Raw genomic sequence first — 23,210 nt, forward strand, 5'->3', positions numbered from 1 at the left:
AAATTTAGTTGCAAGGTTTTCCAATTCCTGTTGGTGTCTCATGAACTACTGGGGAAAAGCAGGAAGTTAAATAACGTAAGAATGTGCTTCAGGGCTTTCTTGCCACCTCCTCCTTGAGAATAAATCATGGATATTTCTTCCCAAGCATTCTATTATCTTCATCTTAAAGAATTCTATCATACTCCTATAAACTGTAGGTTAGCAAAGATCCTTTAATCTTCACTCATGGTCAAACTCTGTCAAGAGTAGAGGCACACTCAAATAAGGGATTTTTTAAAAAAATACCATTTTCCTCTTTGCTATAATTTTATTAAAAGAAGTGTAAAGTAGTGTTAGTGGTGATCAATATACTTTGGGGACTCCATCTCTAGAATGAATACAGTATTAATAGATAACATTGGCAATGGGCAGATGGTAAGAAACCTAGACCCCAAACAGTATAGTTTTTATCTAATACCCCCCTTCCCCCTCCCCAAGTTTATGAATAATAACCAATTCTTTGAAAAGTCTTCAAATCTTTTTCTTCTCATTGCAGGGCAAACACAACACTTTAAAGATGCCTTTTCAGGAAGAGACGCCAGTATCATGGGCTTGCCACTGGCTTTCTATTATGGAATGTATGCATATGCTGGCTGGTAAGTGGATAACTGTAGATGGTAGTTAGTCTAGGTCAGTGATGGCAAACCTTTTGAGCTCGGCGTGTCAGCATTTTGAAAAACCCTAACTTAACTCTGGTGCCATGTCACATATAGAAATTTTTTGATCTTTGCAACCATAGTAAAACAAAGATTTATATTTTTGATATTTATTTTATATATTTAAATGCCATTTAACAAAGAAAAATCAACCAGAAAAATGAGTTCGTGTGTCACCTCTGACACACGTGTCATAGGTTCGCCATCACTGGTCTAGTTCATTAGCTCCTTCGAGTACTTCAATTTATTGTCAAGCAAAGTGCTAGGCAAATGTGACAATCCAGTGCGATTTACTTTACTTGACGTGAAGAAGATGGCGTGGCTCCACCAGGCCCATTCCTGAGCATGTAACTTAATGCAAACATAATTAGGTTCCCAGTCGAGGTGACCGCTAGATTGAGCCTAATGTCATAAAACAAGCCAATGCTGGGCCTTAAGAACCAGTGCAAATCACTTGTAAGTGTGGATCAGGAATGACATAATAGTGCCAGGAGATATTAATGATGGTTACTTTGCTTGTCAAAAGACCTTTCAGCTAAAGCTTCAAGGGTGTTTGCAAATAGCGACTGATTTTTCTCCACCTTCCCATGAGAAAGAAATAATACAGATGTAGAAATAAGTAAGATGCTCCCAGGAGGTAAAAGGCATAGAAGTGTTAATTTTAACACTTTAATTAAATTGGAGTGTTTAATTTTAACACTCCAATAATGAAATCAGTTGTGCTAGATCAGTGGTTCTCAACCTTCCTACTGCTGCGACCCTTTAATACAGTTCCTCATGTTGTGGTGACCCCCCAATTTCATTGTTACAAATTGAACATAATTAAAGCATAGTGATTAATCACAAAAACAATATGTAATTATATATGTGTTTTCTGATGGTCTTAGGCGGCCCTGTGAAAGGGTCGTTCGACCCCCAAAGGGGTCTCGACACACAGGTTGAGAACCGCTGTGCTAGATAATTTTAAGGGACCTTACAAATTCCTTAAAACGTTCTCAACATTTGAAAAGAAAATATGCAGCCAAGTTCATGAAAATCACCAGACTATGGAGGTGCATCTTTGAGGCACGTCCAACTATGGTACCTTCCCAGGGAAGCATTGGAACTTTGTGTTTGTGCCTTGTTTTGTTCGGGAATTTGAATAACAATAACTGTGGATAAGAGTGGGATTTTTCCTAATTTAATTTTATTGATCTAGTACAGTGATTTCCAACCTTTTTCATCTCATGGCACACATAAACTAAATTTTGTGGCACACCGAGAAATATATTTTTTGCTGATCTGACAATAAATAGTTATAATTTTAATTCATTCACACCAGATAGCTTTTGTTGTGTTGGCTGTTGTCATTTTTTTTTTTTTTTTTTCGTTGCTACTTCATAATTGTAATGTTGCTACTGTTATGAATCGTAATGTAAATATCTGATATGCAGGATGGTCTTAGGCAATCCCTGTGAAAGGGTCATTCGACCGCCAAAGGGGTCGGGACCGACAGGTTGAGAACCACTGGAAGGGAAAAGAGGTCAGTGCCCCTGACAAAATAGTCAGATATTGCATGTTTAACAAATTTTTGTGGCACACCAGTTAAAAATTGCTGACCTAGTAAGATTTAATTGAAGCGACTTTAGCTAGAAAGCCCAGTAGGTAGAAATACATTATTTAAATATCAAAATTGTTGTAGTCAAATTAAATTTCACTGTTTTGGGGTGATTAGTAGCAATATATTTTTTTTATTATTTATAGAGCTAATAGTTGTACAGGTTTAGCTGTGAGAATGTTCTGAGTCTAAAAATAATATCAGGAAACTACACTAGTTCAAAAATTATGTAAATACATTTCAAACACAAATACAATTTTCTTTTGTTTCTTTAGTTTTTAACATCTTACCTTCCAGCTAATGCATGGCATATAAAAATATATTTCAAAGTAAATGGAGTGTTTACCCTGTTAATCTCATTGAGTTATGAAAATATAGCAGTAGAGGAGAATTAGGAGAGAACAGGAACTTAAAATTTTAACATGGCTTTTGCAGCAAAATATGTTTGAAGGTTGTTAAAAGATTGTAGCTCTAAGGAATCTAGCATAACATTTGTATATTACTGGAACATTTTTATATCCATTGTGTGTGAGCGTTAGTCTTGAATCCCTCAGTATTTTGAAGTCTTTTTCATTTTTGTCTAAAGCACAATGTGGTGCTGGGCAGAAAAAAGAATGGAGTTGTGATCACAGGGTTAGCATTGGAATCAACTATTCTGTGGCTATTCAGCCTGGATCAGAGCTCTGGAGCCCTGGGGCATCAGCCAAGCTACTGGGAAGGTCACTAGGAGACACCAGCGTGAAGTGGGGCGGTGGCAAAAGCTTTCAGCTAGAGCCAAGTGCCTGGAGCCTGGGAGTATTCAATCAAGAATGTGGAATGATGAGATAGTCACAAGGGAGATTTGATTAATTCTATTGAATGAAGTTTCTTTACTTGTGAGTACGATGCATCTGTTCCCACGGAATATTAAAATATTCTTCTACCTAGCTCTCTCCCCCTGCTAACAGCACTGAATATTCAGGTCACCTTCTTTATCTGGAGCAAATCTCTACTTCTGTAGGCTTTTGAGGGCTGGTAGATTTCTTTATGAATAAAGACTCTTTTCATGTTGAATTATCTTGTTACTTTAATTTTTTTTTAAATATTTTTATTGATTTCAGAGAGGAAGGGAGAGGGAGGGAACAATAGAAACATTAATGATGAGAGAGAATCATTGATTGGTTGCCTCCTGTATGTCCCACACTGGGATCGAGCCCACAACCCTTACATGTGTCCTGACCTGGAATTGAACCGTGACCTTCTGATTCATAGGTCGACGCTCAACCACTGAACTACGCCAGCCAGGCTATATTTAATTTTATTGACATTGAACCCAAAATGTTACTCTTGTTAAAATGATTTAAAAAGACAATGTAGGTGATACAAACAACCGTGATTTAGTACTTCATAAAGTGGGCAGTCTCCACTCTCAAGGGCCCACAGAACTGCACAGTGGAGTGGCAGACGGGAAGCTTTTATTGGGTAAAGAATAAGGAACAAAGAAGAGAAAAACAGAAAATGAATAAAGAGCAAGGAAATAAGTATAGAGCCCAGAGTTGGCTTGCTTTTGGGGGATCCAGCAGCTCCATGTTGGGCCTAAACATTTATCTCAATACTGTTTATAGGGTAAATGGGCTTTACATGAACCTTTATCCTTTTACCCATATAATCCTCATGTCTACTCCCTGTTTTAAAGAATAGGAAACTGTTGCTTTTCTTATATTCTTGAGGATTCAATCATCGTCCTGGAAATTAAGGCCAGGATTTTAAATGAAATGTCATCTGATACAAGTGGCTTAGGTAGGGGACAGATAAGTAGCTATATTTTGATCACAGGTGGTTATGCTACCTGAAAGCTGCTTTGTGGATAGGCAAAAATAGTCTGGTTGTAATCTATGGCCATCAGCCTTAGGGAAAAAAATGAAGCTGTGTTTAGTAGAAATAGTCTGTTGGCTTGAAGTTCCCGCAGAAAAGTTAATATCTGGATATAAATGGAACAAGAGGGAGACTAAAAGAGTTCCCAGGGAGAGGGGTGTTTATTAATTTTTCAGATGTGATCCTTTCTCTCTGACCTCTCTCTGACTTGCATGAGATATTTACAAGACCGGGTTGTAGAATTATAAATGGGGCCTTAAATGAGCCTCCACTCCCTCTACTGCTGTGACAATGTTGGATGGAAAAAAATAAAAAGTATGGGGGACATTGCACAGAAGTAAGACAGAAGCTGCAATTGTCATCAGAACTTACCCACCTGGGGTGTAAGTGAAAGCAGCAGGAGCCTGGTTGTCCTGGAGGTCCGGCTCCGTGCGCAGTTCACCTCCCGCGTGTTGAATAGGAAAAAGACACTGCCAGGCCTTGGCTGGGATGCCGGAGGACGTTGGCTGTGAGGAGTGCAGAACCTTTTTAGAATGATAAAAACTCCTTCACAGAAACATGATTAGGGGGAAAGAAATCATTAACCCAGCCAGGTCACAGAGTTGGGTCAGAACAACTTTAATATTCTTGCCAATGTCTGTATTCAGAGAAATATGCCTGCCTGTTTCCCTTATGGCCCAGGGGAGTTCAACCAATTTCAGCCTCATACCTGATCCAAAGCTAAATATTGGTTGGTGGGATTTTTTTTTTTTTTTAAACTGCATGATAGAAAATGGGTTTTTGGTGTCTTTTTTTCTTCCTTTTAAATCCTATCCTCAGTGGATTTGGTCTTTCTAAAGCACCTGTGGGGATTATTTTGTACCATTGTGTCAAATCCCATCTAAAGAATAAGCTTCTTTTTAAAAGAATTCACATGGTTGGGTACTGGAATGCATTGTCAGCATTGCGGTGCCTTTTATACACAATCGTGGAAAAGCTGAGACAATAGATCTTGTGAACATTCTCTGGAGGCCTTGAGGACTAAATATTGGTTGGTGGGATTTTTTTTTTTTTAAACTGCATGATAGAAAATGGGTTTTCGGTGTCTTTTTTTCTTCCTTTTAAATCCTATCCTCAGTGGATTTGGTCTTTCTAAAGCACCTGTGGGGATTATTTTGTACCATTGTGTCAAATCCCATCTAAAGAATAAGCTTCTTTTTAAAAGAATTCACATGGTTGGGTACTGGAATGCATTGTCAGCATTGCGGTGCCTTTTATACACAATCGTGGAAAAGCTGAGACAATAGATCTTGTGAACATTCTCTGGAGGCCTTGAGGAGTTGTAAGGCAAAGAGGATGCTCTTGGACTCATTGCTAGAGGCCAGGAGAACATAAAGGTGTATTTCCCCCAGGATGGGAATGTTTGGACCAAAATAAGAAGCTTTCTTCTCCCCACCCCTACCCTGCCCCAAGCCCTTTCCTTGTCTCTATTCTCCGGAGCTGTGACAAATATTTGAAATTGTGTTCTTTTTCATAAATATTTCCTTTCTTGCTTTAACATTGTTGGAAAAAGACATTTCTAAAACAAATATTAAGACAGAACTGGTTATTTTTGATATGACAACCTTGGAAATATTTTTTCATTTGTGTGCTTTTTGTTTTGTTTTGTTTTATTTACATTTTCTTCCTGTACTTCCCATTGCCTCGGGCTTTTAACAAACACATCAAATCCCTAAGAGTGCATATTCCAGATGTAAGTATTGATTGCTGCTTGCCTTCCTGGTATAACTACAACCTCTATTTTTAGAATGTACACTTTAGTCATTAAAAGATATCTTTGGCTGCTAACTTAAAAAAATGTTTTTATTGATTTTTTAGAGAGAGAGGAAGGGAGAGGGATAGAGAGATGGAAACTTTGATGAGAGAGAAACATCCATCAGCTGTCTCCTGCATGACCCCTAATGGGTTTCGAACCTGCAACCCATGCATGTGCCCTGACCAGGAATCAAACTGGGGACTTCTTGGTTCATTGATCGGCTCTCAACCACTGAGACACACTGGCCTGGCTGGCTGCTAACTTTTTATTTATATATGTATTTTTATTATTTTTTAATATATTTTTATTGATTTCAGAGAGGGGGAGAGAGAAACATCAATGATGAAAGAGAATCATTGATTGGCTGCCTCCTGCACGCCCCCTACTGGGGATCCAGCCACAACTCAGGCATGTGCCCTGACTGGGAATTGAACCTGTGACCTCCTGGTTCATAGTTTGACCACTGAGCTATGCCAGCCAGGTAGGCTGCTAACTTTTTAGATCAACATTATCACTACCGTTTTCTCAGCTATTTCCACTTAAAACATATCTTTAAAATATTAGATACCTTAACCTTGTTGAAAGATAAATTTATAAAATTAATAATTCCAAGAGTTTATTTGAGCAAAAATTGATTCCAACTGGGCAGCTTCCCATCTAGCCGATAGAAAGGAGCTCCAAAGAGCTGTACAAAATGGAAAACTTTTATAGGCAGAAGGAAGTGGGAACAAGAAAGTTAGACTACACTACACAAAAAAGCAGGTTGGTTACTGCAAGGTTACTTACCTGTCTATAGGCAGATGGCCTAACTAGTTCTGGTCAGATGATTCCTGATTGACTGGTTTCAGAGTCCATTTCTGGGAGAGCTGGAACTGTAATTAAGTCTCAGTTTGGTGACATGTGGCTTAGCATAAGTGACTCCATTGGGGGCCTGTTGTCTTGTTTTGAACAACCATGAGCATTAACTCCCTACTTATTAATTTAGATAAGTGTTTTATAAAGACGGAATGTGATAGGCTTTCTCATCTTCGTTGTAAGTCACGAGAAAGTTTAAGTATATTAAAGGCTGATGGGCTAATATGCCAGCCATTTGGTTTTAGGTTATGAAAAATTTGTACCTGTGGACCCAGGCTTTTGTGCACCTAAATAACTGATATTTTACCTCCTAAGGAATACTAAGAGAACAGAAGGGTACATTGAAAATATCACTTAATTATTTTGTGGAAATTTCCTAACCTATGAAATGAAGAGGTAGACAGGTCTTTTTCTTTATATGTTCAGCTTTCCCCATTATGAACCCTTAGTTTTCCCATCTTCATGATCCAGTTATCTAGGTATGTGTATTTGAGGATGGAGTCTGCCTCAATCTTATATTTTGGAACCCTGAGAGGGAAGTACAGGGCTTTAAAGGGTCTCCAGCAATCCTTTTGGTTGGAAAAAGAAGTCATGTGTGCAAGGTGGTGGACATTCCTGAATGGGACAAGTAGGGTCACAAAGTAAAGAAAAGGAACCCCTAAATTCTTTTGGGCCATAATTTTAGGACAATATTCGCAATTCTATAGAACTTGAAAATGTAATATGTTTGCCCAGAATGCTTCCTGTCATGTAATAGACCCAGAAAAGTGTTCAGGCCTTGAGAAATATTCTAAAAGTTCTGCTCTTGCCTGGCCAGTGTGGTTCAGTTCATTGAGTGTTGTTCTATGCACCTAAAGGTTGTAGGTTCAATTCCCAGTCAGGGCATATAACCAGGTTGTGGGTTTGATCTCTGATTGGGGCATGTACAGAGGCAGCCGATCAATTTCTCTCTTTCTCCCTTCCTCTCTCTAAGCATGTCCTTGGGTGAGGATTTCAAAAACAAGTTCTGCTCTTTAGTTATTAACTTTGTATAATGCCTAACAATGTGCCTAAACTTAACGGCCTAAATATACAAAAAAGAAAAATAGCAACTTCAGCACCTAGTGACTTGAGGTTATTTGGTGGGGTGCATACTGGAAAAGAGTGAATTGAAAGGGAGAAGTGTGAATTGAGAATTTATTATCTTTTATCCCATTTCAGTTCCTACTTATCCTCTGTTTATATCTAGAAAGCCGGTTCCCTAAAACTGAGCAATGCTCTTGTCATACTTCTATTGCCCTACTAGTTTTGATAGACTTGACACCACTACTAAAGTCTGGATTCTCAGAAGCCAAAGGCTATGTGTACTTAAATTCTGTTCTCACTCCCGTGCCACAATCAGTGCTGTAGAATACTCAATCATACATTACTCATGCCCTGTGCTCATGTGCTCTACTCAGTCTGGGATGTCCTTACACCACTTCACCAGGGTAAATCTTAAACAGTTTTGAGGACTCAACTGAGCTGATGCCTTTTCTAAAAATATCTTCCCTGACCTGCCCATCTGGGTTAGACCTTCCCCGGCTCCCATGGCACCCTTTGCGTGCCCCCCAGCATTGCCTCCTATGCTGTATCACACTATTTTATGGACCATTCTGTAAACCATGAGCTCCTTGAGGACAGAGACTAAGTATTTTCCACTTTCATGTCCCCAGTGACTAACACATGGTAATCTCATCTGTTACTGGAGCAGATTTTAAAAATGGTAGAAAATAGTTGGCAGCAAATATATATCCACGCTATGATCCAGCAATCTTATTCTGAGCATATAACCAAGTGAAATGAATGCATAGACATGTACAAGCATATCAATGGTGTCTATATTCAAAATAGCTATGAATTAGAAGTAATCCAAATGTGCATCAACAATAGACTGTATAGTGCTACATTCATTCCATGAATAGCAACAATGGAAAATACTGAATCACTGCTACACACAATATGGACGAGACTCACAAACACAAAGGCCAGCAAAAAAAGCCAGACACAAAAGAATAAATATTGTAAAATTGTTATACAAGCAAATATCAGTCTGTTGTGATGAAATAAGCAAATCTAATCTATGGTGGTAAAAGTCAGAACAGTGGTTGCCTTTGCAGGAGAGTGGAGGAGATGGTATTACTGGAAAGGGCTATGAGGAAACCTTCTGGGAGGCCAGACATGTTTTATCTCTTGATCTTGTTGTTGGTTACACAGGTGTGTAAAAATTCATCATTACACATTAAGATGTGTGCACTTTACTGTTAGTATGTTATACCTCCATAAAAATGTTAAATAAAAAAGAACTCCATCAATGCAGTTTAATAGGGAACTGATTTGCAGGAGCTTTTGATTGTGGAACGTTTTCATCTTACTGTAAGTGTTTGCTTATAAAGTTTTCATAATTCTCAGGTTGATTTTAAACAGTTATATGATATACAGGTGGCATGTCATAGAATTGTATACCTGAAACCTATATGATCTTATTAACCAATGTCATCCCAATAAATTCAATAAATAAATGAATAAATTTTGAAACTTTGAATTATGGTCATAAAATATATTAATTGCTTATAATTTATTTATATCTTTTTAGGTTTTATCTCAACTTTGTAACTGAAGAAGTAGAAAATCCTGAAAAGTAAGTAGCCATATTTACTCTGAAATACTTATGAGGAATAAATGTAAAGCTATATAGTTGAAAAGTAGACCTAAAGAAGAAATTTAGTGTGGGCTAATCAACTTTATACTTATCATAATCATCATTCTCTTAGGCAGATAAAATTTATTTGATTTTATCATAAATTAGATGCCAATAACTTTATTGTATCTTCTACATTTAGCATTAAATTATAGAACCTGAAAGCATAAAATAATAAAGTTATATTTTTGGTAACCTATTTTATATATCTATACATACACTTAACATGGATTTAACAGGGCCTTAACTTCGCACATTGATAATATCAATGTTTCCATATATATACAAATACTGAAGGACAATGATGTATTAATTCAGTGTTTTTTTATTGCAAAGAAAGTTCATCTCAAAAAAATTGAAAATACTAATAGCATCTGCCTCATTGGGTTGTGGAAATGAGTTAATGTATATAAAGTACTTAGATTAGTGACTATTGGTTTTTATTCTCTACACTAGAGGCCTGGTGCATGAAATTAGTGCACAGGGGGTGGGGTGTCCCTCAGCCTGGCCTGCACCCTCTCACAATCCGGGACCCCTCGGGGGATGTCCAACTGCCGGTTTAGGCCTGATCCCGCTAAACCAGCAGTTGGACATCCTTCTCACAATCCGGGACCACTGGGTCCTAACTGCACACCTGCCTGCCTGCCTGATCACCCCTAACCACTTGCCTGCCTGCCTGATCGCCCCTAACCACTCTGCATGCCTGCCTAATCACCCCAAACCACTCGCCTGCCTGCCTGATCACCCCTAACCACTCGCCTGCCTGCCTGATTGCCCCTACCCGCCTCTGCCTTGGCCCCTGCTGCTGTGGCTTCATCCAGAAGGACATCTGGAATGATGTTTGGAAGGTTGTTTGGATGTCTGGTCTAATCAGCATATTATGCTTTTATTATTATAGATAATTGTTTGGTTGTTGTTACTATTATTATATCCTTATTTTAGGAGCAAGGTAAATATTACCCAGGTAAGAGTGTTTTCTATATTTCAATATCTTAAGCTATTCTCTTTCTTCAGTGTTTTTGGTAGAAATATGAAAAATTATTTCACACCATAGTGAAGCTTGTTCTCTAAACTTTCAGTACTAAAGTTGAATGTGCATTTTATGATCTCTCCTATTCTTGTGTACAGATTCATTGAATCTTTATATTTAGAGAAAATAAACTTGCATTTTAAAAGAGAAACATCAGCTATAAGAGTTTTATAATAAATTAAAGTAACTATCAAATCTGATGTAGACTAAGATTATTATCACTGGTTACCTTGGATAAAATATTTTCATTTTCTGGAACTCATGATTCTGAAAACTGTATTAAATATTCCTAGAATACTTTTATTTTGATATGATATTTTAATGTGTTAAACTAAGGAACTTCTCAGGAGAAATTAAGTAAGAATCTCTGGATTTTTAGGTCAAGATAATGAGTAACTATTGAAACTTCAGTTGAAGAAAGACCTGTCTGATATCATTCTGTTTTCATACTAGATACTCAGATATTTAGTTTTTGCATGGAAGATTTTGCATAAGACTTAGCCAATACATTTATTTTCTCAAAATCAGAATCCGAGATAGCCACAAAATCCCCTTAATGAAATCTACTGATTAAATTTGTACTATGCATTATTTATCAACCAAAGAAATTCAGGGTTTTGAGCAATTTATTCAGTGTATTAAATTAAAAAATAACATTTCCCTGCAATGTTGACAACCAGTCCAAGCCTTTAAAAAATAAATCTTATTTTTTTAAACACAAAGAATGCTTTGGGACATATTCATGGTTGAATATAGAGAACAGATGGTAAAATTATGTGGACCTATTCCAGATGTGTAATTTGTATTATTTTGTAGGTCGACACAGCTCCAAAATACCTTTCGTTACAAGGGAGAATAATTATAATTTCATCTCCTTTGTGACGTGCCAAGATAAATGTGTTTCCCAAACAGTCGCAGTGCGTGTGTCCAGGTGTGCGGCAACGTGCAGCTCTCTGGCAGCTGGTGAAATGAATCATCAGCTGCAGGTACAACACCTTGTAGTATCCTCCTCCACTGAGGCAATAAATTTCACCTTAAATTGTGATGGAATAGAAAAAGTGGTCATTAATTTCGATCAGCGAAAATGTGATTTAAAATATATAGAATGGAGAATACGGTTTCGTGATCACTATTGACAATCTTTTATATATAATTTGATATCAGTGGAAATCTTTCAAATTACCTAACATTACTCTACAGAATAATTTCTTAACTTCTAATAGGAGCATGACTTATGGAACAGTTCTGTAAGTGTTATAGCAAATGAGAGATAAGCTGGGAGATTAATATCATCAAAATAATTAGTCTGTGACTTCTTTCTTATTATCTCACCCATTCTTAATAGCTTATAAGACACTAATCCTAAAATTTGAGGCAAAATTCCTGCTATATGATTACATTTGTAATGTTAAAAAATGTTCCCATGATATTTCTTATAATGTTTTCTTCTCTAAAAGCAGCTTTGGACTATAGAAGTAGCAATCCTTAAAAGACATTTACCATTTTTATGTGAAAATGCAATAATATCTTTGACATTTTGCAATAATATAAAAATATTGCATTTAATAATTATCTATAGCATGGTGACTGGCTCCACAAATGAATATATTAAAGTAAGAATAATATTTTGAAGAGCATAAAAGTCCAAAGTTTAGATCACATAAGTGATAGAATCCCAACGAATATCTGAATTTTAAAATAATATTGTCCCTCCCCCCAATGAAGTGTATAGTAGTAGTGATTGCTAATGAGTACCTTTGCTTTTAAAAATCAAAATGTTTTTATTTGCAAATCTAATAGGTTTTCCCTATGATATTACTTTTGTGGTGACTGCAATCCATCATTGTTCAAAAAGTTACACAGTGCAAAGAACATATCATTGAGATGTATAATGTTTGTAATCCTGCTCTCAGATTGATAAATCATGTCTTGTGTTGATGAAAGGCAAGAAATGAATTGCTTTACTTTGACCTTGGGAGTCTGAGATTAGTCGGTTTGCCTATTAGCCTTGTTTCAGTGTTCTTCTCACTTCATTTATTCCTTCTGTTCTGAGGAGTTGGAAATAGTAGACTTGGAGGAAGTCAGTAAAGCTTGATATCATCAGTCATTTTTGAAGAGCAGGCTATCAACATGCTCTAAATAATCAACTTTAATAGGAGGTTTAAATAATCAGAGTGTCATGTTTAATTAATACTATGCCTGCTGCCAATTTATATTAATTGATGCCTGAAAGTCATCACACCTTGTACCAATGATAACTTCAAAGAAGAGAAACTTGGATTGGGAAAAATGCCCAAAGACATTTAAGGCATTGTGATGGGATCAGACTGGTTCATAAATGGTCCACAATCATGTTATTTTCATTCAGTTTAGATGTTTCATGCATTCTTAGTATATGTGTTTTTATCCTTATTGATTTGTATTAAGCTAGTGTAAAGGTATCTATAATAATAAAAGTGTAATATGCTGATTAGACCAGACGTCCTTCCAGACAACCTTCTGGATGAAGCCAGGGCTTCGAGGGAAGCCTGGGTCCTGGGTGCCAGAGGGAAGCCGGTGCTGGCAGCTGGGGGAAGGAAGGTCTATTCTTGCACAAATTTCGTGCATCGGGCCTCTAGTCTATATATATAAAAGCCTAAGTGACCGAATGAACAAATGACTGAACGACCATTTGACCAGTCGCTATGATGTGCACTGACCACCAGGGAGCACTGCTCAGCTGACTGATAGGCACCAGACACCAGGCTCACGGCTGACAAGCACAGCTGTGGTGTGAGCCTCCCGCCTCCGCCTCCGCAGCAGTGTGCTACCAAGCTGCGGCTGCAGGCACAGCAGGGCCGGGATGAGCGGAAGTAGTGCAGGGCTGGCTGGGGCTCAGGCCCCTCCCCGGCCACCTGCCACATTACGTACTGCTACATCCTTCAGGGAATGTCGGACTGCCAGTTTCAGCCTGGTCCCTGGTCTGTGGGGATCAGGCTGAAACTGGCAGTCCAACATCCCCCAAGGGGTCCCAGATAGCAAGAGGGCTCAGGCCAGGCTGAGGGACCCCACCAGTGCACGAATCTGTGCACCGGGCCTCTAGTTTATTAATAATGTTATATTTTTTATAAGGCCTATTTCTTATAGGACATATAAAACTATTAGCCTGGTTAAAAACATAGCAAAACAAAACAATTTAAAGATCTTGCCCAAATGTGCTGTAGTGAAGTTGCATGACGGCACATTAAAGGTTGAGTTAAAGTCATTGATCTTGCATTTTGGCATTTTAAGAGTGCAGTTTTCTATGAGAGACAAATTTCCCTGTTTATGTGTTGTAGCTTTCTAACTTAACAGGTGCTAGGAAATAGCATATAATGTCTCAATTATATGTGCAGATTATAGCAACATTATGTTTTTTATTTTTTAATTACAAAGTAATGTTATCTATATTTTCAGAAAACTTGCAGTTTCTTTCACAAATACTCAAATAGTATATGTTCTTAAGGTATATAAACTAATTGTCACAGAAAATTACCTCATTGTAAATAAATGTATATAGAAAAATCTAGGTTATTAAGCAGAATTAATTTGTAAACATATTTGCTGAATGAATCTCTTAAAAATGATGTCTCCTAATCAAGTTGAATTTTAAAATTGAATTTATACCCAAGTTTATAAAGATTTCTTTGGCAAAATGAGGCATCTCTTTATCAATGACAACAAAGCATTGTTAGAATTATCTTAATATGTGACAGTACATTTCTTCAATTGTTGAAATCATTGATACCTAAATTAAATTCATTCTATTTGGTGCATTTTTTTTTCTGGAAACAGAAAAAGTTTTGCAAATCAACTTTTAAGTATGTTTCACAGCAGGAGTATAATTATACTGGTTGAGCCACTGAGGCAGGCAAAAGGTCAGGATTTGGCCAGATGTTACAGAAAATAGATGATTCTATATTCAGACATCAAGGTCATCAAGTTACTCATCCTTGCCTTTGCTCAGTTCAAATATTTCTCACTAATGGGACATGTGTTGATGTGCCCTAGGTTCAAAATGCTTGCATTTCTCAGCTGCATATATGTATAAAAAATACATTTGGTTGAGAAAGTTTGTTCTCATAAGGTTAATGTGCCAAATATGTGGTACAAAAATTATACGATTATATTATAATATTTTATCAGGCAATAAGCAAAGAAGACAGATATTAATCCTTCAAGTGCTTTGTGGAAGTCATTTAGATTTTTTAATTTTTTTATTTTATTTTAAGGATTCTAACCCAATTTTGAGACAAAAATTTGAAGGTCAATGCTTTTAACTGTTCTACATCCTTTCATATTAGTTGTTTCTAAGTTTGAGTTTTAATATTATTGAAATTTATATTTTCAGTGTAGACTCATAAACTCATTCTTTAGGAGCAATAATAGTGACTGATTTAATTTTATCCTCTGCTTTTGTTCTCTTTAGTTATCCATAAGATATTCAAAAATTTTCAGAATTAGAGGGGACCATGGATACTATCTAATCTAGCCTTTCACCACATGCATGAATCTCCTCAATAATATCTTTAAACAGATATAATCCATATACAATAAAATGAGAATCTTACTGTAACTTCCTTGAACTGAGCTACCAATATGTTCACTTGCATGTGATTAGCAACCTGCTAATTCTTATGACCATTTCAAGCTTTGATAAATTGTGGGTTGGGTGGCATAGATAAGTTAGGTCAAATGTCATGACTGTAATAGGCACAACACAAATGAGAAATTAAGTGACACACACTGGAGATAACAGAGTTGGAATCTTTTTATCTAAAAGGAAATACTTTCTACAATCAGAAGCAATAGCCTCTGCTTTTGAGTTTACACTTTAGTAACTCCCTTAATTCATATTCTCATTTATGTAAATCAGCTATCCTTCTCTATGCCTGGATTTAAAAGTTGATGACTATACCCAATAGGTGGCTCATAAATAAATTTTACATTCAGAATTATATTTTGGGGAAAAACTTCTTAGATCACTAATCTCTAGTCTGTGGCCTGCTGGGTGGCATTCATTAAGATTCAGTGTTGTTTTAAGATTCTCACAAAAATAGGATAATATCCCATGTTATTTATTATAGGCAGAGACAAGATGCATCCAGGCCATTATACTGACACTTGCCGTGCACTGAAATAATTTTGATAGTTTTGTTCTAGTCATATTCAAACATTGACTCTGCGTATCGATCTACTCAGAAATTGAGCAACTTTTGAATTTGTATAGGTGCAGCTAGAATGTGTTACAATGTAAACATCTAAAGTGAACCAAGTGAAGTTGAGACTTTCTAATAAAGAAGGATTTCCTTCACTTTTATGAACTGTAAAAATATTCACTTTCTGAGTCTTTGAAAATAGCACTTGTTCAGGAAACCAAAATTCGAATCCTGCCCTCTTTTAACTAGCTGTTTGACCTTGGATAGACCTCTAAATTGCTTCTGAATCTGTGTTTACCACTTTTAAATAGAGGGTAATAATCCTCCTATTACAGTTCTCATGGGATTGTGTGGATAAAATATGTGAAATTCACAATGTTAATGAGCTCGACAGGCAATATTCAAACACCATCTGCAACCAAAACCTATATTCTTCAAAGATTAGAATATTTCATAATCTTTGAAAAAAAATTAGAGGATTAGCATAATTGTTTTATGAACGTGGGTGCCTCTTCTACACACATGACCTATTAATCAGCTTGAAAAGTTGTTCTGCATCATCAGCAAAGTACCGATTATTAGTAGTTAAAAGGTTCAGAAGATGATGAGAACTGCTTTTTATTTAATAGTCTCTAACCTCCTTCAGGTGGGAATACACTCACGCATCATAATCAGAATGAATTTCTTGGCAGATTTTTTTTTCCTTCTGAACCAAATATTTCTATGCTCACACCCAAACTGTCATCCTCACACTGTTGACTGATGGTGCAGATATAATGGATGGATTACTTGTACTTTCGCTGCAGTCACCTATTTTTAGGTTCACTATCTTACCAAGAAACTCTTTATGAAATCTGACAAACAAGGTCTTGATCTGAGTGGTTGGTATCATGTATTTAAATTGTTATTTTTATTTGTAGAAAAGAAGCTATTGAGTTGATACAAAACTGAAGAACACCAGTGTTAATTTACCCCCAAATGGTTTTTATGAATTTTTGCTTAATTTAAAAATGTATAAGTTTTATTAAAACTATCAATGGTATTTTTCAGTCTGAATACTAGTTGGATTACAGGGTAGCACTTTTAATAATATGATGTATTATTTCCATTCTTCAGTTGAGAAAGTTGAAGCTCATAAAAGTGAGGTCACTTCTTGTGGCCACGTCGGTAGTCCATGAGAAGACTAGGATTATAATCCATGTTTGATACAAGGCATGGACTATTTGTCTGGCTCCAAAGCTCATACTCTTTCCAACCTGCCAGTTTGTCTCTTTGGGAAGCAAAGCAAAGTGAACCATGGGTGTGCCAGATGGTGTACTGACTGATTAAGGAAGTAACTTGACTATGGAAGAGGAAGTTGGAAGAAAAGTAGAACTCAGAAAGGTCGAATAGAGAAGTGAAGGCATCTGAGACAGGGAAGGGTGTACCTCAAGCCATGAACTGTTTAGTGGTTCCAGGCAATAATGTGTAAACTGCTCTCCCTAAAGCAAAGGATTGTGAAGAATAGAAGACAAAATGGTAGTAATGTGTGGAAGCTGAGGTGTGGTGAACCTTAGCCTCCATTACAAGAGTTTTGGACCTGACCCATTGGCCAATGGGACAGGGTGTGGGGGGCTACGTTGCAAGGTTTTAGTGTATGTGAAGCAGTGCTTGGGGAAGATGAATGTGGTTGTAGGTTCAGTAGATTTTTTGCTGTTACATATATACAGTTTAAAGGGAATTATAATCTGAAAAGTTGCATTTCAATCTTTTTTTATGTGTTTGTTTTTAATAAAAGCAAATGTCATTGAAAAGCTAATTGCTTCCTAGAGTTGAACCATTGCTAGAATCAAACAAGGTGACATATCATGTGGCAGAGAATTCTGGTAAATAGCATCATACTGTCCCAGCCCAAAGATATGGTCTACAGAACTGCTTAAAGAGAACGGATGAGTCAACATAGTGTTCACATATTCTCTTCCAAAGCATCAAATTGTTTTGTTTTTTTATGAAGAGAATGCTATCATTTATTAGTATTCTGCATGCTAATGGAAGAGCTAATGAGATTAAAATAAATGACAAGAGAATTTATTTTAGGGTAAAATGTATGTTCAAAAGTGTTGAAGAAAGGGAATTTGGTTTGGCATTGGAATTCTCAAAAGAGATAAAAGGGATTATCATTTAGCTGTAATTCTTTAGATATGCAAGTTGAATAAAAGAGGCAGACCATTGTCTGATTTGCTTCCAATTCTATACTATTATTGTTAGACTAGTGAATGTATAGGAACCAATGTGGGGAAGCATGTACTACACAGGAGTGTCTGGTACTAGTAAGATAAAGGAAACCCTCAGATTTTAAGGTCAAATGCAAATCCTAAATCAGAGTATGGAAATATTTTAAATAAGATCTGTTAAAGATCTGACTTTTAAACATTTTGTATTCTAGGGGAAAGGTAGGATTAGGAGAAGAGGGAAATAGCAAAACCAGTACAGGACAAGAGTCGGTCTGGGAGGCAACTGGCATACCAGGCACAGTGAGATTCACTCACGCTGGTGTTGTGAAAAGAGATCCACACTGGTGTTAGGAAAGGGGCTCTGAACTTGGAGTCAAGTGACTATGGTTCTAGTTCTGGTTCTGGAAATGTTTAATTTTGTGACCTTAGCTACATCTTTTATCCTCTCCGAGCCTCCGATTTCTCAGCGATATAAAAGGCATGGTAGAGTAGCAAATTCTGAGTTTCCTTTCAACTAACTTAATATGTGTTATGATTCTTGTAGATGACACACAAGTACCTGGTTTGACAAGTAGAAAATATTATTTTGGGAGCATGGCCAAGGGATAGAAACATAGGCAGGAGATCTATCTCAGGAGTTAAAAGTGTCAAAAATACTGACACACAAAAGGGATTCTGTGGCCAATTTCTAGATCTCATGATGAATGGAAGATTATATAGGACTAAAGTTTTTTTGAGTTATTTCAGAAATGGTAAGTTTGAAAGGATACATGGGGGCAATGAAGCTGGATTGGCACCCCAGTGGCAAAGGAACTTGATTATTAGGTCTGAAATCTAGGGTTAGACCAAACTCTGGCATCTGATTCAGTGGGTCACCTTAAGTACAGGGTCCGTGATAGGTGGAGTGCACCAGGAAGAATATAGATGTTAATAGACTTGTTAGGATAGTCATAAAGTATGGTGATAAACCCTGCATTCTTCTCACTGTTATTATCATACTAGAGGCCTGGTGCATGAATTAGTGCACCAGTGGGGTCCTCAGCCTGGCCTGCAGGATTGGGCCAAAAACGGCTCTCTGACATCCCCCGAAGGGTCCCAGAGTGCGCAGGCCAGGCCGAAGGACCCCACCAGTGCATGATCAGGGCCAGGGAGGGACGCAGGAGGCTGGCCAGCCTGTGAGGGATGGTGTGAGGGCTCCAGGGCGTGTCTGGCCCGTCTCAGTCACGATCAGCCAGACCCAAACAGCAAGCTAACCCCTGGTGGTCAGTGCACGTCATTGCGACTGGCCAACTGGTCGACTGTCTGCCCCCTGGTGGTCAGTGCACATCATAGCAAGCAGTTGAGCTGCCTTAGCATATCATTAGCATATTACGCTTTGATTGGTTGAATGGCCGACTGGTCGACCGGACACTTAGCATATTAGGCTTTTATTATATAGGATATACCTACAGAAGATATAAAATGGTATAAAAACCTCTGTGCTACAGGATGTTCATACTAGGCTTTTACTATGTGTTTATTTTTCGCAAGAGTCTACATACATATTGAGGTAATTGCCTATGGAAAGAGGTATCTTCTCTGATAGGTCTATTTTTTAATTGATTTTATATTTTAGAGAGAAAGAGAGAGAGATCAATGTGAGAAACATCTGTCTGTTGTCTCCTGTACACTCTCCAACCAGGATCAAACCCACAACCTGGATATGTGCCCTGACTGGGAATAAGACCTATGACCCTTTGGTGCACAGTCGAAGCTCCAACCAACTGAGCCACAATAGCCAGAGCTGATAGCTCTACTTTAAGCATTAGACGTTTCCAATAATCCAGTTAGGATTGCATTATTTATTTTTTTATGCTGTCTACCTAAGGAAGGAGACAGAGAGGGAGAAGGGGGGAGAGAGAGAGAGAGAGAGAGAGAGAGAGAGTTTTATATTTATTCCTTACCCAATGGTAAAGTGGATTCTAATATGCATTCTAATGCTTATTTTGCAGCATTTTTGTGAGAATTAGAAATAACATACTGATTGATGTGTCTGACAATACCTTGCTTATAGTAGACACTTATTTAATGATAGACCATTTAGTTTTTATTATTGTCATCAAATGTCTTTAGCTCATTTGTAATCTAATAGGGATTATCAAATCAGGATTTGGGAATGTGGGCAAGCTATTTCTTTCCTTCTGCACTGCCTATGTTTTGGGTTTGAAATCCATTATGATGAAGTAAGGGATACCCTTGTTTGAAACATCTTACCATGGGAAAGGGAAGCAGAAATTATCTGTCTCAGAGTGAGGCATTTCTAATCTCTGACATTTGGAAGTTGTTTTTAAAAAACATATAGTATTTCATTGATTTTTTTCGATGGAGACAAGCTCATAGCTTTCAAAAATCAGATGGTTTTCCAGGTAACTCTTTACTACTGTGCCATATTCTCATTTTCCCCTTTTCTCATATTCCCTTTCTTTTAGATGTGGAACAGATAGGAAAAGCTATCTATGACAACAACTTAACAATATTCAATACTATGCATATTAGTTGAGCATTTGGTGGCCAAATGCCAAGGCCACTGTTTTATACAGTAGGATGTACAATATTATATGGAAAATAGTTTATGAAATGAAGTCTATGGCATAACACTAATATTTTATAATAAATGAAAAACTAAAGCTTATAATATATAATGCATAATGAGAAAAAGACTGAAAATTATAATGCATGATTTTATCAGCAGTCATTTCTTGATCCTGGTTGATTGCTCACCATACAAAGCTTTTTATAGACATCTTATGTCTCAGTTTCTCCAAAGTGTCTTTCCTGTTAACCTTTCATGATGCCACTTCTCCTTCCTTGACATTCTACCATCATGTTCATTCTCTCAGGGATAGGATAGGATAATGTCTCTAAATTGTTTGAATTTTATATGACCTGTGTATACAAATAGTTCTCTACACATTTCCCTTCTTCCCTTCACACATTAGCACGGCTGGCCAAGTTTATTAGTCTAATTCACTGTCACAATTAAAAACACAATGAACTTGACCTTGAAAGAATAAATTACAAAGGCCTGGAATGTTAGAATCAGAAGTAGCCCTCAAATTATCCAGCCCCTTCATTGTAAAGATAAATAAATTGAAGCCATAGAGATGGATTGATTTGTCTATATTTACAAGTTAAAATCCCGATTCCTTTCTAGTCTTCTTTCTAAACAGTTAGTGTTGTTGAATACAAATCTGAGGGAGATGGATATGGCAAGATTGTAGTCTTGAAATTAGCTGGAGGAGGGATGTAATCATTAGAAGTGACCTGTATGTCATTTAAGAATAGAACAAAACTGCTTTTAAAAATGTGTAAAAGCATTAACATTTGCCTGCATTCAACTTTCTAAAGCTGTTATTCAAACACATAATGGATGAGGTTTGGCTAGCAGAATTAAATAATTTATTCCAGGTCATTTATTGAAGGTCATTGGTTACAAGATTAAAACAGAAGCTTTATGATTAGGAACTGGTAAAATGATAGAATATTATCAGGAAATAGCTGCTTTTTATTTTCTCTGACATCTTTACAGATATACTAGTCCTTTAAATAGTTCTGATATCTATTTGGGGGGCTATATTTATTCTTTCTGTATTGGTCTTGTCAAACAATCAAAATCTCACTTCCTATATTCTGGCCTGAGGCAAGCGGAAGAGAAATTGATATAGGAGACACGATAAACTTTGTTTTGAACCAGCAAATGACAAAAGAAATGAGTGAGATAGAGAGGAAGAGGAGGTCATGATTTTGAAATCCTGTTTTGTAGCCGCCCAGGGTCTGGTGCCAGAAAGGTTAAATGTGTCTTAAATGTACATAAGTGTTTGGCTCTTTGGTCCCATAATGCTGCAACACTTGTCAAGGATTGGTGATCAAGTTGCAAATGTTGGGAAAATGCAACTGCTAATTGATCTCTGAGATGTCCCTCTCTGGGTCTTGGAGCTGTTTGTCTTTAAGCCAAGCCACAGCCTGAACTCTGAAGTGCAGTGGGGAGGAAGCTGCAGTTTGGGTTCTTAGGTGCTTTTCAAACCGTCATATGTGTGACGTAAGCCCGTGACTAGACAGAGTGGGAGTTTCCTGTTCTCCCCAAAATATGTAAATACTATTCCTGTGGTTGCCATTTCTATAGCAACTCCTGGGCCTGTACCCTCACCTCTCAGCCCTGCCTGCCTAACTGCACACCTCTGATCTAGGGCCACCAAGAAGCACAAGATATCCTGAATATCATTGTTCTCATATTTTCCTAACAGACATAACTTGTTTTTTCCGTTCTTAAAGGCCTACAACACAAAAATCCACCCAATCGTTGTGGTCAGATGATCCATTCAGTCAAGTGATAGAAAGGGGAAAAAATTATGTATTCTGTACCCTAGATGGGGAAAAAAAGTCAAAGTAAAACATGATGATTTTCATAACTTTTCAATAACAATATGTAGCCTTTCCCTCTTTCTTTTGATAATAGTAGGTGGTCCATTTTCAAGTGCCAAAGCATATGTAGAAGAAAATTAAAATCACCTATCATCTCATTTTCACATCAAAGTACTATCTGTTATTATTTTGACAGGTGTTTTCCACTGTGTGTGTGTGTTTGTGTGTGTCCCAGTGGCATGCATGTGAGCACTGCATTATAATACTTAAGATAAATGTGCACATGCATGTTCTCCATTACCTTGGCACTATATAATATACTTGTTTGTTTATTGTCTGTTACCCTGTGAAGACCAGAGCCTCCTCTGTCACTCATTGCTGTATCCCCAGCAGCTTGAAGCTACCATGAAGTCTGTCCTGCCGCCTAGATTTGCTGTATCTTGACTCAGCTTTAACTCTTTCTATTCATCTAGATCTATCCTGCTTTTTTCACTTCATGTTATTTCATTTAATTTTCCTAGATCTTTAAAGTCTTAGTAAATGCCTTTTTAAAAAATTGATTTCAGAGAGAAAGGGAGAGGGAGAGAGAGATAGAAACATCAATGATGAGGGAGTGCTGGGGTCCATCCCCAGCAGGTCCAGGGGTCCCCAAAGGTGTGGACGGAGTCGGCAAAGAAGGGATGACATGGAGGTAGCGTTCAGGTGATCATCATAGCCAGGTTCCTCTGGCCAGGTTCTAGCCAGGTTCTGTCCAGGTTCTCTTGCCATGTTCTGTCGCCAGGTTCTAGCCAGGTTCTCCAGCCAGGTTCTGTCTAGGTTCTCCAGCCAAGTTCTGTAGTCAGGTTCTGTCCAGGATCTTTTGCCATGTTCTCTC

General features: G+C 37.4%; 1 protein-coding gene across 7 annotated transcripts in view; it reads left to right on the plus strand.

The window, feature by feature from the left end:
- The window catches only part of SLC7A11 (solute carrier family 7 (anionic amino acid transporter light chain, xc- system), member 11), a 215,664-nt gene that overhangs the window by 21,566 nt on the left and 170,888 nt on the right, over nt 1–23,210 (plus strand). For all 7 annotated transcript variants that reach the window (XM_014548973.1, XM_014548974.1, XM_014548975.1 and 4 more), the window contains exons 5-6: nt 536–635; nt 9,411–9,455. In XM_014548973.1, the coding sequence (XP_014404459.1) occupies nt 536–635; nt 9,411–9,455 (145 nt within the window). The remainder of the gene's footprint in view (nt 1–535; nt 636–9,410; nt 9,456–23,210) is intronic.

This window comes from Myotis brandtii, unplaced genomic scaffold (genome assembly GCF_000412655.1).
Source record: "Myotis brandtii unplaced genomic scaffold, ASM41265v1 scaffold53, whole genome shotgun sequence".
In the NCBI taxonomy this organism is placed as follows: Eukaryota; Metazoa; Chordata; class Mammalia; order Chiroptera; family Vespertilionidae; genus Myotis; species Myotis brandtii.